The sequence below is a fragment of the Vipera ursinii genome (assembly GCF_947247035.1).
Source record: "Vipera ursinii genome assembly, chromosome: 4".
Classification (NCBI taxonomy): Eukaryota; Metazoa; Chordata; class Lepidosauria; order Squamata; family Viperidae; genus Vipera; species Vipera ursinii.
The window spans coordinates 66,489,139-66,504,985 of NC_139514.1; the positions used below are offsets into that span (position 1 = coordinate 66,489,139).

Genomic DNA, 15,847 nt, shown 5'->3' on the forward strand with positions numbered 1-15,847 from the left:
TTTTGTTGGAGACATGGAAAGTGTTTGTTGCTTCTACTTCCTCTCATCTGCTCTTTTATAATTTAATCCAGCCTTACCCAAACTAATGTCTTTTGGGTGTCATGGACCAATAATAAAAGCCCAGAACAGTACAATACCATTGAGAAAGAAAAACAAGAAATTCAAGCAGAAACCAGCATGGCTGCACAAAGATTTCTCTGACAAACTGAAAGACAAAAAGGACAAATACAAAAAATAGAAACAGGGGCACATAACTAAGGCCAATTATCAACAGACAGCCAGAACATACAAAGATGAAGTCAGGAAAACAAAGGCTCAGAACAAAGACTTGCAACAGAAATAATGAATAATAAAAAAAGTTTCTTCCAACATATTAACAACAAGAAAAAAGTCAAGGAAACTGTAGGCCCACTAAAGAGAGAAGATGGCAACGTAATAACAGGCAACAGGGAGAAAGCAGACCTGCTTAACATACTTTGCATCAGTCTTCACACAAAAAGAAACTATAGCCCAACATACCGTAAAAAATCACTGCAAAAGACATACTAGAAACAAAAATTAAAATAAGCAAGAAAATGGTAAGAGAACATCTATCTGACCTTGATGAATATAAATCACTGGGACCTGACAAATTACATCCTGGAGTTCTGAAAGAGCTGGCAGATGTTATCTCAGAACCATTGTACCACATATTTCATAAATCCCAGGAAACTACAGACCAATCAGTTTAATATCAATACCTGGGAAGATCATAGAAAACATAATCAAAAAAAAGATCTGCGAACAACTAGAAGCAAACAAAGTCATAACCAGTAGCAGACTTCCGGTTTGTCATCAGACACTGGAAGACGAGCTCCGTCTTTTGCGTCCGATTTTGTCCCACTGGGGGGCCCTTGAAATGGTTGAAAGTCACCCTGTAGGGGCAACGAGCAAGAAGGGGACCCACCTCTTGATCGCGGGAGGGCGGCAGCCCTTCCATGGGATCTGGGGAAGCCCTCCAAACTGGGGAAAGACCGGCCATAGCAATATGGCTTCTCACTGAACTGCTGACAGCTGAAGTCAAAATCACCACCAAGCACCTTTAAAGCAACGCAGATGAAACTGGGTGAGATTTGATCTTCTCTTTAAGATTTTTAAGTATTTTTTCCTGTAAAAGCTGCCCAATGTATTTTCCCCCTGTGAGGAGAGAGGGAAGGGAATTTCTACCCCATCCTCTAAGAACAGTGGCGACTAACTACCCAGGGGAAACAGAGCAACTATGCAAACAATTTTAATCTAATTGGATATATATGCTTTTGAAACTTGGTGACTAAAAGTGTTCCTATTTTTACTGGAGACGTTTGTTTTTATCTTAAAAAAAGAAATAAGACTTGAAAAACTATCATAAAAACTTTGAACTTAAAAAGAACAGGGAGTGACAACACTAAAAATGGAAAAGTAGAAAAATAGGGACCACTACGGTGGGAAGGTAACAGTGTTCCGTGCGCCTTTGGCATCTAGTCATGCTGGCCACGACCACAGAGACGTCCTCGGACAAGCGCTGGCTCTTCGGCTTTGAAACAGAGATGAGCACCGGCCCCTAGAGTCAGAAACGACTAGCACGCATGTGCGGGGGAACCTTTACCTTTAAAGCTTGGAAATTATACATACCAAATGTTAATTTGAATATTGATGGGAAATTAAAGCTTGGGGGGAAAAGCAATAACAGGACATTGATTGTATTTAAGGACTGAATGCAAACATAATTAATATATGTATAACCTAAAAATTATTGATAAATTTAACAAAGATGTTTTTACTTAGTTAATAATAAGAACTTTATTAGCCTAATATGAGATAGTAGATATTAAGGGAAAAAGAGAGGAAATATCTGATGTTGTGACTTGAGATTTATACTAAAGATTTATGTATGTTATTGAACTATTGATTAACCCAGTCACCACATTGCTTTTTAAATACTTAATTGTAAAATTAGAAAACTAATAAAATATTATTTTAAAAAAGTCATAACCAGTAGCCAGCATAGGTTTGTTAAAAACAGATCATGCCAAACCAATCTTACTTTATTCTGTGATAAAGTGACTAAACTAATAGACCAATGAAATGCTGTGGACTCAATATACTTAGATTTCAGTAAGGCATTTGATAAAGTAGACCACAACCTACTCCTTGGTAAACTAGAAAAAGGTGGAATAGACAACATCACCACCAGATGGATCTGTAGCTGGCTGGCAACCCATACTCAACGAGTAGTCCTCAATGGCACTACATCCACATAGAGAGAAGTAAGCAGTGAGGTACCACAAGGTTCCGTCTTAGGTCCAAGTACTCTTTCATATCTTCATAAATGACTTAGATGAGGGAATTGAAGGGGAATTCATCAAATTTGCCAATGACACCAAACTGACAGGAGTAGCCAACACCCCAGAAGATACTGACAAACTTGAGCAATGAGCCCTATCCAAGAAAATGCGTTTCAGTGTAGAGAAAAGCAAAGTTTTACATCTAGACAGGAAAAATCAAAGGTACAAGTACAGATTGGGTGAGACCTGGCTTAAAAACAGTAACTTTGAGAGGGACCTTGGAGTCCTAGTGATGATCGCTTGACTATGAGCCAGCAGTGTGCAACAACAACCAAAAAAGCTAACAATCCTGGGTTGTATAAACAGAGGCATAGAATCAAGATCACACAAAGTGTTAGTACTGCTTTATAAAAACCTAGTAGGACCACACCTGGAATACTGCAGCCAATTTTGGTCACCATATCACAAAAAAGATGTTGAGAGTTTGGAAAAAATTCAGAGAAGAGCAACTAAGATGATCAAAGGCCTGGAGATTAAAACATATGAAGAATGGCTGTGGGAGTTGGGTTTGGCTAGTCTAAAGAAAAGAAGAAATAAGGGAGACAAGATAGTGTTATTCCAGTATCTGAAGGGCTGCCACAAGGAAGAGGGGGTCACTTTGTTCACCAGAGTACCAGAGGGAAGGATGAGAAACAATGGTTGGAAACTGATCAAAGAGAGAAGCAACCTGGAATTAAGGAAAAACTTCCTGACAGTGAGGACAATCAACCAGTGGAACACCTTGCCTACAGAAATAGTGGGTGCTCCATCACTGTAGATTTTTAAAAAGAGACTAAACAATCACCTGTCTGAGATGGTATAGGTCCGTGGTAGCGAACCTATGGCATGGGTGTCACAGGTGGCACACAGAACTCTCTCTGTGGGCATGCATGCCATCGCCCCAGTCCTAGGCCTTCAGCTGGATTTTATAAAACCTATTTGCTTTAGGCCTCTGCTGCCATGTACCCCCCAAAAAAGGTTCAATTACCGTATATACTTGAGTATAAGCCGAATTTTTCAGCCCACTTTTTGGGCTGAAAAATTCCACTTCGGCTTATACTCCAGTCAACAAAAAAAACTTACTGAGGACTTGTGCGCGGCCGAGGCTTTGGTGCTTCCGGGATCGCCCGCACCTCTCCCAAGCCACCGCCGTCCGAGACCTGCCGAAGTTTGGGGAGGTTTGGGGAGGTGCGCGCGCACCTCCCCAAACTCCGCGCCTTGCCTGCCTGCTTCTTTCCGCAGCGGAAAGAAGCAGGCAGGCAGGGCGCGGAGGAACGGAGACTTGCCGACGTTTGGGGAGGTTTGGGCGTCTCCCCAAACCTCGGCAGGTCTCCGTTCCTCCGCGCAGACCTGCCGACGTTTGGGGAGGTTTGGGCGCCTCCCCAAACCTCCCCAAACCTCGGCAGGTCTCCGTTCCTCCTGCCGACCTTTGGGGAGGTTTGGGCGCCTCCCCAAACCTCCCCAAACCTCGGCAGGTCTCCGTTCCTCCTGCCGACCTTTGGGGAGGTTTGGGCGCCTCCCCAAACCTCCCCAAACCTCGGCAGGTCTCTGTTCCTCCTGCCGACCTTTGGGGAGGTTTGGGCGCCTCCCCAAACGTCCCCAAACCTCGGCAGGTCTCCGTTCCTGTTTGGGGAGGTTTGGGCGCCTCCCCAAACGTCCCCAAACCTCGGCAGGTCTCCGTTCCTCCGCGCAGACCTGCCGACCTTTGGGGAGGTTTGGGCGCCTCCCCAAACGTCCCCAAACCTCGGCAGGTCTCCGTTCCTGTTTGGGGAGGTTTGGGCGCCTCCCCAAACCTCCCCAAACCTCGGCAGGTCTCCGTTCCTCCGCGCAGACCTGCTGACCTTTGGGGAGGTTTGGGCGCCTCCCCAAACGTCCCCAAACCTCGGCAGGTCTCCGTTCCTGTTTGGGGAGGTTTGGGCGCCTCCCCAAACCCCCCCAAACCTCGGCAGGTCTCCGTTCCTCCGCGCAGACCTGCCGACGTTTGGGGAGGTTTGGGCGCCTCCCCAAACGTCCCCAAACCTCGGCAGGTCTCCGTTCCTCCGCGCAGACCTGCCGACCTTTGGGGAGGTTTGGGCGCCTCCCCAAACGTCCCCAAACCTCGGCAGGTCTCCGTTCCTGTTTGGGGAGGTTTGGGCGCCTCCCCAAACCTCCCCAAACCTCGGCAGGTCTCCGTTCCTGTTTGGGGAGGTTTGGGCGCCTCCCCAAACCTCGGCAGGTCTCCGTTCCTCCGCGCAGACCTGCCGACCTTTGGGGAGGTTTGGGCGCCTCCCCAAACGTCCCCAAACCTCGGCAGGTCTCCGTTCCTGTTTGGGGAGGTTTGGGCGCCTCCCCAAACGTCCCCAAACCTCGGCAGGTCTCCGTTCCTCCGCGCAGACCTGCCGACCTTTGGGGAGGTTTGGGCGCCTCCCCAAACGTCCCCAAACCTCGGCAGGTCTCCGTTCCTGTTTGGGGAGGTTTGGGCGCCTCCCCAAACGTCCCCAAACCTCGGCAGGTCTCCGTTCCTCCGCGCAGACCTGCCGACCTTTGGGGAGGTTTGGGCGCCTCCCCAAACGTCCCCAAACCTCGGCAGGTCTCCGTTCCTGTTTGGGGAGGTTTGGGTGCCTCCCCAAACCTCCCCAAACCTCGGCAGGTCTCCGTTCCTCCGTGCAGACCTGCCGACCTTTGGGGAGGTTTGGGCGCCTCCCCAAACGTCCCCAAACCTCGGCAGGTCTCCGTTCCTGTTTGGGGAGGTTTGGGCGCCTCCCCAAACCTCCCCAAACCTCGGCAGGTCTCCGTTCCTCCGCGCAGACCTGCCGACGTTTGGGGAGGTTTGGGCGCCTCCCCAAACCTCCCCAAACCTCGGCAGGTCTCCGTTCCTGTTTGGGGAGGTTTGGGCGCCTCCCCAAACCTCCCCAAACCTCGGCAGGTCTCCGTTCCTCCGCGCAGACCTGCCGACCTTTGGGGAGGTTTGGGCGCCTCCCCAAACCTCCCCAAACCTCGGCAGGTCTCCGTTCTTCCTGCCGACCTTTGGGGAGGTTTGGGCGCCTCCCCAAACCTCGGCAGGTCTGCGCGGAGGAACGGAGACCTGCCGAGGTTTGGGGACGTTTGGGGAGGCGCCCAAACCTCCCCAAACAGGAACGGAGACCTGCCGAGGTTTGGGGACGTTTGGGGAGGCGCCCAAACCTCCCCAAAGGTCGGCAGGTCTGCACGGAGGAACGGAGACCTGCCGAGGTTTGGGGAGGTTTGGGGAGGCGCCCAAACCTCCCCAAACGTCGGCAGGTCTGCGCGGAGGAACGGAGACCTGCCGAGGTTTGGGGACGTTTGGGGAGGCGCCCAAACCTCCCCAAAGGTCGGCAGGTCTGCGCGGAGGAACGGAGACCTGCCGAGGTTTGGGGAGGTTTGGGGAGGCGCCCAAACCTCCCCAAACAGGAACGGAGACCTGCCGAGGTTTGGGGACGTTTGGGGAGGCGCCCAAACCTCCCCAAAGGTCGGCAGGTCTGCGCGGAGGAACGGAGACCTGCCGAGGTTTGGGGACATTTGGGGAGGCGCCCAAACCTCCCCAAAGGTCGGCAGGTCTGCACGGAGGAACGGAGACCTGCCGAGGTTTGGGGAGGTTTGGGGAGGCGCCCAAACCTCCCCAAAGGTCGGCAGGTCTGCGCGGAGGAACGGAGACCTGCCGAGGTTTGGGGACGTTTGGGGAGGCGCCCAAACCTCCCCAAAGGTCGGCAGGTCTGCGCGGAGGAACGGAGACCTGCCGAGGTTTGGGGAGGTTTGGGGAGGCGCCCAAACCTCCCCAAACAGGAACGGAGACCTGCCGAGGTTTGGGGAGGTTTGGGGAGGCGCCCAAACCTCCCCAAACAGGAACGGAGACCTGCCGAGGTTTGGGGACGTTTGGGGAGGCGCCCAAACCTCCCCAAACAGGAACGGAGACCTGCCGAGGTTTGGGGACGTTTGGGGAGGCGCCCAAACCTCCCCAAAGGTCGGCAGGTCTGCGCGGAGGAACGGAGACCTGCCGAGGTTTGGGGACGTTTGGGGAGGCGCCCAAACCTCCCCAAACAGGAACGGAGACCTGCCGAGGTTTGGGGACGTTTGGGGAGGCGCCCAAACCTCCCCAAAGGTCGGCAGGTCTGCGCGGAGGAACGGAGACCTGCCGAGGTTTGGGGACGTTTGGGGAGGCGCCCAAACCTCCCCAAAGGTCGGCAGGTCTGCGCGGAGGAACGGAGACCTGCCGAGGCTTGGGGAGGTTTGGGGAGGCGCCCAAACCTCCCCAAACAGGAACGGAGACCTGCCGAGGTTTGGGGAGGTTTGGGGAGGCGCCCAAACCTCCCCAAACAGGAACGGAGACCTGCCGAGGTTTGGGGACGTTTGGGGAGGCGCCCAAACCTCCCCAAAGGTCGGCAGGTCTGCGCGGAGGAACGGAGACCTGCCGAGGTTTGGGGACGTTTGGGGAGGCGCCCAAACCTCCCCAAACAGGAACGGAGACCTGCCGAGGTTTGGGGACGTTTGGGGAGGCGCCCAAACCTCCCCAAAGGTCGGCAGGTCTGCGCGGAGGAACGGAGACCTGCCGAGGTTTGGGGAGGTTTGGGGAGGCGCCCAAACCTCCCCAAAGGTCGGCAGGAGGAACGGAGACCTGCCGAGGTTTGGGGAGGTTTGGGGAGGCGCCCAAACCTCCCCAAAGGTCGGCAGGAGGAACGGAGACCTGCCGACGAGCCGCGGCTACACAGGGTATTCCTGTGTATTCAGGCTTGCAAAATGGCGGATCGAGCCTCTGCTGGCGGCAGAGGCTTGCAGAACGGCGGATCGGCTTATACTCGAGTCAATAACTTTTTCCAGTTTTTGGGGGTGAAATTGCGGGTCTCGGCTTATACTCGAGTCGGCTTATACTCAAGTATATACGGTAATCAACTTCTCGTGGGAAAAAAAAGTTCTTGCAAAGTTGGAATTGATTGATTGAACTTTTTAGTCCCACCCAGTCTGCAGCTACCACTGCAGCCACACCCACCCAAAGGGCCATGCCCACCCGGCACCCGATGATACATAAGTGGGTTTTGGGTTGCAGTTTGGGCATTCAGTCTCCAAAAGGTTCACTATCACTGGTATAGGTTCTCCTGCTTGAGCAGGCGGCTGGACTAGAAGACCTCCAAGGTCCCTTCCAGATTCTATTCTATTCTATTCTATTCTATTCTATTCTATTCTATTCTATTCTATTCTATTCTATTCTATTCTATTCTATTCTATCCTATCCTATCCTATCCTATCCTATCCTATCCTATCCTATCCTATCCTATTCATCCTGTGGCTATGCTGGCTGGAAATGGAATGCCTTATTTTCTCTGTAGTATGCGCCTAGGAGGCAGTAGGTCTGTGGGATTCTTTCTTCTGCCTAATTCGAAATTAAATGTTTTGGAGAAATCCAGAGTGGTTTACAAGAAAACTCCCAAAGGTAGCTATTGTAAAGCATCACCAGCACAGCTTAAAACATTATCAAAAGTGTGCATTTTAAGAAAGAAAAATATTAGTAGTAATTTACTTAGTGCTGTTTCACCATAAAATCTGTTGTTCTACATATGCCTAGCTGAACAGTGTGTTTGGAGTTGCCTCTAAAATGGTGAGGGATGCACTGTTCATATTTTCCTTGGAAGAAAGTTCTATAATTGGGGTGCTGTCTCTGAAAAAGCTCTGCTCATGGCCACTGTTCTATAAACCATACCAGATTGTATTTATGCAATGTTTGGTTCAGACTTGATCATGAACACCTTTGGTCTAATGGACATGACTGAATTGGTCTAAAAATGATTGGATTAATTTCAGATGGATAAAGATATACTATAATATCTTAATATGCAATAATAATTTGATAGATATTGAATAATTAGAAAATACTAATCTAAAACAGATCATTTTAGCGTGTTACATTGAACTATAAATTGAACTTTCAGAAGAGAATAAATAGTATAGTTTTTGCACAAATACTTAATGGTGCTTGATAATCTGCAAATAATAATGTACAGTATTTAGTTTCAACATATGGAAGATTGTAGGAACAAAGATACTTTATGATTAGCATGTTTGTTAGAAATATCAGATGACTGTTGACTTTATCAAAGTTTTCATAAATTATGTTTAATTTAAATTTTCTATTGCTGTGCCAATGTAAAAAATTTATTTAAATTGATAAAAGCTGAAATATTTTGTTGTTTAGGCATGCACAGGATAGTAGCTTTGCAAAACTTCAGAATGCTCAACCATACAAATACCAGAAATCACCTAGATTCCCAAGTCAGCCTTTCAGAAAATTTATTAAGAAACCATACACGGTAAGTTATTAGGAATAAGTTATGTACAATACTTTCACAATTCCATTTATTTTGACAGAGCTTTCATTGTGATGTTTTTGTTGTACCTTTCTTTGTATTTACTATTATACACTGCCCAGATTCCTATAATCTTTGGGCAAATTATAAATACAGTTAAAACTTTTTTAGTTTATCATTTAATAATGGGTTAAAGCAAGAGGCAAAGAGTCTTTTCAGCTTTAGAGATTTGAAAAAAGTGCAGAAGCTTAAGTTACTTGCACATTGTATCACAGAGCAAAAAAGAAAATTGAGGTTTTTCCATTTTTTTCTAGGACAATATGTGAACAGCTAAAAAATAGGTACAAAAAATGAACTTGACAAGATTTTATACAGAAAATACAGAATTAGTTGCATTGCATATGTTTCCTTCTACCAAAAAGCACTTCAAATTGTGTGTCACATTTTGAAATAATTCACACCCTAAATAGAGTTGTTACAGAGTAAATTGGGTTAGATTATAGATTTTAGTATTTTTAATTTAAAACAGAACGTAATAAGGCAGAAAGGCATAATATCATTTGTAGATGAAGAATCTGTAGACATAGACTGGAAAAATAATGTGGGATTATGGAAAGGGAAGCAGAGAGAGTAGTAGAATTTTTTTTAAATGGTTTGGCTGTTTTCAGTCAGCTAGAGAAACAGGCTAAATTAGCAGTTCTAGCAACTTTTTCTATTTGGCTCAATAAAAGGAAGATCCTATCAGGTTTTAAAAAGTGAAATACAGAGATTCCGTGAAAAAACTGTTGACAAGAATGAAACTCATGATTTAAACAAACTCACATTTGTTTGTTCCTAATAGTCCTCTTTTCTTGTACCTATAATCATTTCTTCCTCTTAATAACAGTAAACATGATTATCCTTGCCAACAAGAATTTTTTTCCCTTATGAATTTCCAAATCTATTATATAGAATAGAGCTTTTCAACTGGTGGCACGCATACCACCGGTGGTACATTGACACATGGCAGGTGGTACGCGACCATCCTAGAGAAGTGGTAGCGGGGGAAGGGAATGAGCTGAACTGGTGGCAGCACTGCACGAGCCTGAATGAGAGACACCTGGAGCTGCAGGGCTGTCAGGGCTCAGCAAAAGTGCCAGGATCAGCACCGGGCTCCAGCTGATCGGCGCTTCTTCAGGGCTCAGTGGAAGCGCTAGGATCAGCACGACTTTCTAGCTGATCAGCGCTTCTTTGGGGCTGTCAGGGCAGGATCAGCGCCAGGCTCTGACTGGAACTCGGTGCTGATCCTGGCGCATCTGCTGAGCCCAGAAGATCAGCTGGAGCCCTGCCCTACTCTGCAGAGGACAGATCCCCATCATCCCCAGCCCAGCAGGGCTCTTTCTGCTGCACTGTTGCAGACAAAGGGGGGCTCCATTGAGGAGAAGGTGGAGGAAGAAGATTTAAACAAGCTTAGCAACCGGAGTTGGGATCCCCCAAAACAAACATGGGTAACCTCCCAGCCTGACAGAACTGACCAAAACCTGCTGCATCCACCGAGCAGACAGGCGGAGGGAATAAAAACCAAACACCACCACCACCACCCCTGCTGCTAATCCTCAACAGAAATGCTCACAGCAACGAAAACCTAGGACAGAGGAAGAGCGCAGGAGGGCAGGCGGGTGTCTTGCTCGGTTGTGACTTAGGGGGAGAAAGAGGGCAGCTTCACCCCCCAAAACGCTTCCCTCGCACAAAAGCAGGATGAAAACTCCAAAGAACGACAAGGGAAAAAGGTTAAAACAGAAGAGTGTCTCGTGATGGTTTGCTTCGCCACTTCCTTCTAGTAATTTAAATATGTAAAGACCACAAAAGAAAAAAATGGCTTTCTTTCATTGTAATTCAGAAGGGAGAAATAGGAGGATTGGGGGGGGGAAGTTGTTTATTTCAAAGGAAGAGAAAGAAGGGATTTAGGTCTGTGTGGGGTGCAGCAGGTGAATGGTGATGGCTGGCGACTTCTGGTGTTGGGGGGGTGGTCTTTTTAAAAAAGCAAAATGAGGCAAAAAATAAAAATCCCCCACTCCACCCCCAAGAGCTAGGTGCGGATGTGATTTTTTTTTCTTGTTCAGAAGAGACACTCTTCTTTTTTAACCTTTTTTCCTGGTCATTTTTCCGAGTTTTCATCCTGCTTTCGTGACAGGACACATTTGGGGAGTGTGAAGCTGCCCCCTTCCCCCCCCCTCAAACCACCAGCCAAGCAAGATGCCCGCTTGCCTGCACTCTTCCCCTTGTACGAGGTTTTCGTTGTTGTGAGCATTTCTGTTGATAATTGGCGGGGGGGGCTGTTTGGTTTTTATTTCTCCCCCCCCCCATTTGCTGGGTGGTTGCAGCAGGTTTTGGTCACTTCTGTTGTGCTGGGTGGTTACCCACGAAGCATGTTTTGGGAGGGATCTCCACTCCAGTTGGTAAGCTTGCTTAAACCCTCTTCCTCCTCCTTTTCATTGGAGCCTCCCTTTGTCTGCAGCGGTGGGGCAGAAAGACCCCTGCCAGGCCGGGGATGATGGGGATCTGCCCTCTGCGGAGCAGTGGCAGGGTTACTATGCTCCCCGTCAATCAGGTTTGATTCTTTCTCCCCCCCCCTCATGCCCCCACTTCAAGTGCAGAAGCCGCACCCCACCCCTCCAAAGCCCCTACAATCACCTATCAGCTTCTTTGAGTCAACCAGAAGGAGAGAAGGGGTTAGAACAGTGCAAAGATTAATGTCAGAGAAACAGGCACAAGTTTCCCATTAAAAGTGTGGTAAGTGGGTATACAGATAGTCCTCAACCTACAACCACAATTGAGCCCAAAATTTATGTTGCTAAGTGAGAAATTTGTTAAATGAGTTTTGTCCCATTTTATGACTTTCCTTGCCACATTTGTTAAGTGAATCACTGCAGTTGTTAAATTAGCAACACGGTTGTTAAGTGAATCTGGCTTCCTCCATGGACTTCGCTTGTCAGAAGGTCACACAACAGGATCACGTGACCCTGGGACATTGTGACCGTCATAAATATGAATCAGTTGCCAAGCATCATTCCCCATCCCCGCTTGAAAACCACCTGTTGAAAAGCCCTGCCATGGGATATTAGTTAGACCTGTAATTCTCCATGATTTTCTGTGGAATCTCCAGTTGTGATTGGGAGGGTCTGGTATATATATTGTACAGATGTCCCTGTACTCTATGCCAGTTACTTAGTTGTGCTATTCAGTGTATCCTGTTCCTGCCTGCTTCTATACCCTGCCACTATATGTTGGACAGAGACCTGTTTGCACCACGGATCCTGTGTAGTGTGTATTTGATTGCCTTCTTACTGTTATATTCCCAGAGTTGTGAGTGTTTCAACACTAGAGCTTTTCAAGAAAGGAGTGGACAACCACCTGTCTGGGATGGCATAAGAATTCCTGCCCTGGACAAGGGGGTTGTCTAGAAAATCTCCTAGGTCCCTCCCAACTCTGATTTTATGGTTCTACTCTTGGATGTTCTGTGTTTCATCCAGGACAGTGGCTTTGACACCCACTAGGCCCTGTGTGCCCTCTTTCAGCTGGCATACAGTCTCTGGGTGTCGGACTTGGAGTGGAAACTCCATACATTGTGAAGAGCTTCTAGCTCTTCACATCAGCAGCTTCCATGTCCTTCTTTGACCAGCTCACTTTACTAGCAGGGTATAAATGTTAATAGCATGTATCTTCTTCTATTGAACTGTCTCTTCAGGACCTGTATTGTCCTTTGGTAGTACTTGGATGTTGTTGTTTTCCTTGCCTCCTCCTCATGGCTCCCATGTGACTGAGATACTGTGATGAAATGTACACCTGGAGTTTTGGCAACACAGAGCTTTCTGTGAGAGAGGCCCAGATTAAGAGGTTGTGCAGTCCCAAGATAAATGGAGGAAGAGAGGGAAGAGGTTTAGGATAGCCATACCCTAGAATCTCAGGATATATCTAGTAGGTTCAAAGTTTATAATTTTAGTTTGGCAAGATTCTATTCAGTAGATATAAGCAAATAAAGGATTGGACTTGGTTGGATTTTGCTGTGTCATCTTTGGGTTTAGGCCTGACAGATACCAAACCACTTTGCTATGTGGTCTCCTGGTAGCTCAACCCTTGGTCTTAACTACCATCTCTCTCTTCTCCAGTCTGAATGACATCTCAATGTGGTCACTGTAGATTTGTGTCAAATGGATCAGTGGTATTTCATTTACTCTTAGACTACATCTTGATGTCTTCCATGAAGAGGATGTAGCTGATGGAGTTCTACCTTTGAATTTGTATCCATATCCAGTCCTTGTGATTATCTGGCTGAGTGGGTTTAAGTGTATACAGAATAGTAGTGGGGACAGTGTTATATATGTTGCACTTGATGACAACTTGTGTGAGATGTCTTGAGTTGAATCCTAATGTTGTTTTCTACGATTAAATTGAGTTCTTGAGAAAAGTCCTTAGTGTCCTGTTGCCTTTGCATAGTGCCGGGCATTCACAGATCCATGTGTGTGCGCGATGAGTTGCACGTTTTCTGGTAGTCAGTCCAAGTTGTATCAGAGTGGCCTGTCTTGACCCCGCATGTCCAATCCACTGCCACTGGTTGCATGTGGTCCTGGACAGGTAGAAATGCAACTTCACAAGATCATAAACTTTTAGCATTATTATATGATTTTATATTATAAAACTGTATTATATATTTTATATGTGGCCCAAGACAATTCCTCTTCACTTAGTGCAGCCCAGACAAGCCAAATGTTTGGACACCCATGGTCTAGACCTTAAGTCTTGGGCAACTGCTGTCTCTTATGAGCAATTGGTGTTTTGAGCCTCTGGTATTGTTCCCAATGCCCTTCTGAGCTGTGCTGATATACTGGCTCATTTGGTCCTGTAGCTTAATGGCCATAATGCCTAATAGGACTTCTTGTAGGAAGTTGTAGGGAGGCAGGTTATTGACTGATAGTTGGCTAGTGTTGTTCCCTTGTGTGTTTGTGTAGGTGTGGGTGTTTCATGATCAGTACTGTCCTTCCCTGAGTTAATTGGTGGAGCAGTGGGCTAATGCCTCCTTAAGTAACACCAGCTGCCTGCAATTATTGCAGGTTCGCATCCCACCAGGCTCAAGGTTGACTCAGCCTTCCATCCTTCTGAGGTAGGTAAAATGAGGACCCAGATTGTTGGGGGCAATAAGCTGACTTTGTAATAATGCCGCTTGGGGGGGGAGAAGCCCTAATAAGCAGGCATATACATAGAATGAAGGCTATTGCTAAGCACATTTGATTTGTGCTTAGATTATAAGCTGCCCTGAGTCTTCGGAGAAGGGCGGGATATAAATGGGATTAAAATAAATTAAATAAATAAAATCACTCTGTGTGGGAGCCTGCTGCTGGCAGCTAGTTCATCTGTGCTGCTAGACATTTATCCACTGCTTTAGTTTCTTTCCCCTAACCCACTGAGCCACCGCTGAGCTTGTCGATCAGAAGGTCGGCAGTTTGGCGGGTCGAATCCCGAGTGCTGCATAGCAGAGTGAGCGTCTATTACTCGTCCCAGCTTCTGTAAAAATGCAAGTAGAAAAATAGGGACCAGTACGGTGGGAAGGTAACAGTGTTCTGTGCGCCTTTGGCGTCTAGTCATGCCGGCCACATGACCACGGAGAAGTCCTCGGACAAGCGCTGGCTCTTCGGCTTTGAAACAGAGATGAGCACCGGCCCCTAGAGTTGGAAACGACTAGCACTCATGTGCGGGGAACCTTTACCTTTTCCTTAGTTTCTTTAGCTAGTAGGTCTGGATTATGTCTGGACTGGGTGCTGTCCAGCTCTAGTTCTTAATCCACTGTTGTGTGTCTGCTGCTGTGATGGCGACTGTGACTGTTCTGGGAGATTAATTGTGGTCTGCTCTCAGGTCCTGCAACCCTTTGCACTGATGTTATGTGTCTGCTCTTTCTCCTGTATGTCCTTTCAGTACAGTTGAGTTTCTGCTATTGGTGGCTCTTCTGTTATTGTGTTATTGCACTGCAATTGGGAATGCCCTTCGGATGGTTCTTTGGGGAAAAAGGCGTTTATCTTCTTGGTCTCTGCTTCTCTGATTTATCTCCTTAACCTGGTATGCAGGGTTATGAGCCTTTGTTCAGTAGTTTTAAGGCCTTCAGATGGAGTCAGACCCTTGTATTTTTTCAGTAGCCGAGTTTTATCCGTAATCTTTACACCTTTCAATAATTCCACCAACTGACTAACCTCTTTCCAAGTTGTCTTGATATTAACCTCTAACCTTATTTTTGGGGGTGGGGGTGTACTGGTATTCTGATTGTGTAGCCAAGCATATCTGAGATTGCAGCTGCTGTAATCTGTACCAGTTCATTAGTTTGAGATGGTGGTAGTAGGGATTTCATGATTCTTTTGGAATCTTCTAGCATACTATCTGATGGTACTTCTCCCCTGGTAACTCACCTTGAGGGTTGGTTGTAGCTAGTTTATCAATGATCTTATACCTCATATCCCCTACTGTGCTCTATAATGGAAGCAGTGGCAGTGACGTTCCAGTTTCAGGTGTGGCTGCACATCCAGTTGTTCTTCTGAGTCTTCTTGAGTCTCTCTCTCGCCCTTTTATTGCTTTTGTTATGGAGGAAAAATGAGCAATCTTTATTTTGGATTTGCAGGGCTTATAATTTAAAAAGCGTAAATATTCAATAAATCATTGCAATTTTCTTTTAATATAGAGCCGTTATACTGAAAATTCACATGATGATATTGCAACCAAACGATTTAAAAGAGCAATTGAAAATCCTGATACAGTTCAAAGACCCATCAAGGTATATTTTTAATTTTACTGAATTCTACTGGATCAGTAGAATTACCTTTCTCTTTACAATATAGTTACACAGTTGAGTATTAACACAGACAATAGAAAGCCATTATAACTAGAATAACTGAATGAACTATATTTTCTAAAAATTTTAGTTTCCTCCAGTAAGAAAAGTGCTATGGTCCTAGGAAAATATTCCTGTTGTAGAAGCACTTCGTTTAAAAAATAAATATGCCTTGTATCTCCTACTATCTGCTATGAGTTGTAATGCATGAATCTAGTGAGTTTCTATTCACAATAGGAAAATAGATATCTAATTAAAACTGGAACAATTTTTTAAAATTCAAGACTGAATCATTGAGACAAAGTCATTAAGCAACATAAAATTGTTCTGAGACTCTTATGCTGTCTCCCAAAATAAAC

The 15,847-nt window shown here is 46.7% G+C and overlaps 1 protein-coding gene across 3 annotated transcripts in view; it reads left to right on the forward strand.

The window, feature by feature from the left end:
* Positions 1–15,847, forward strand: part of BCLAF3 (BCLAF1 and THRAP3 family member 3) — a 48,736-nt gene that overhangs the window by 25,575 nt on the left and 7,314 nt on the right. For 2 of the 3 annotated variants that reach the window (XM_083362941.1, XM_083362942.1), the window contains exons 9-10: positions 8,524–8,638; positions 15,339–15,431. In XM_083362941.1, the coding sequence (XP_083219067.1) occupies positions 8,524–8,638; positions 15,339–15,431 (208 nt within the window). The remainder of the gene's footprint in view (positions 1–8,523; positions 8,639–15,338; positions 15,432–15,847) is intronic. The other variant, XM_083362943.1, reaches the window with a different exon arrangement.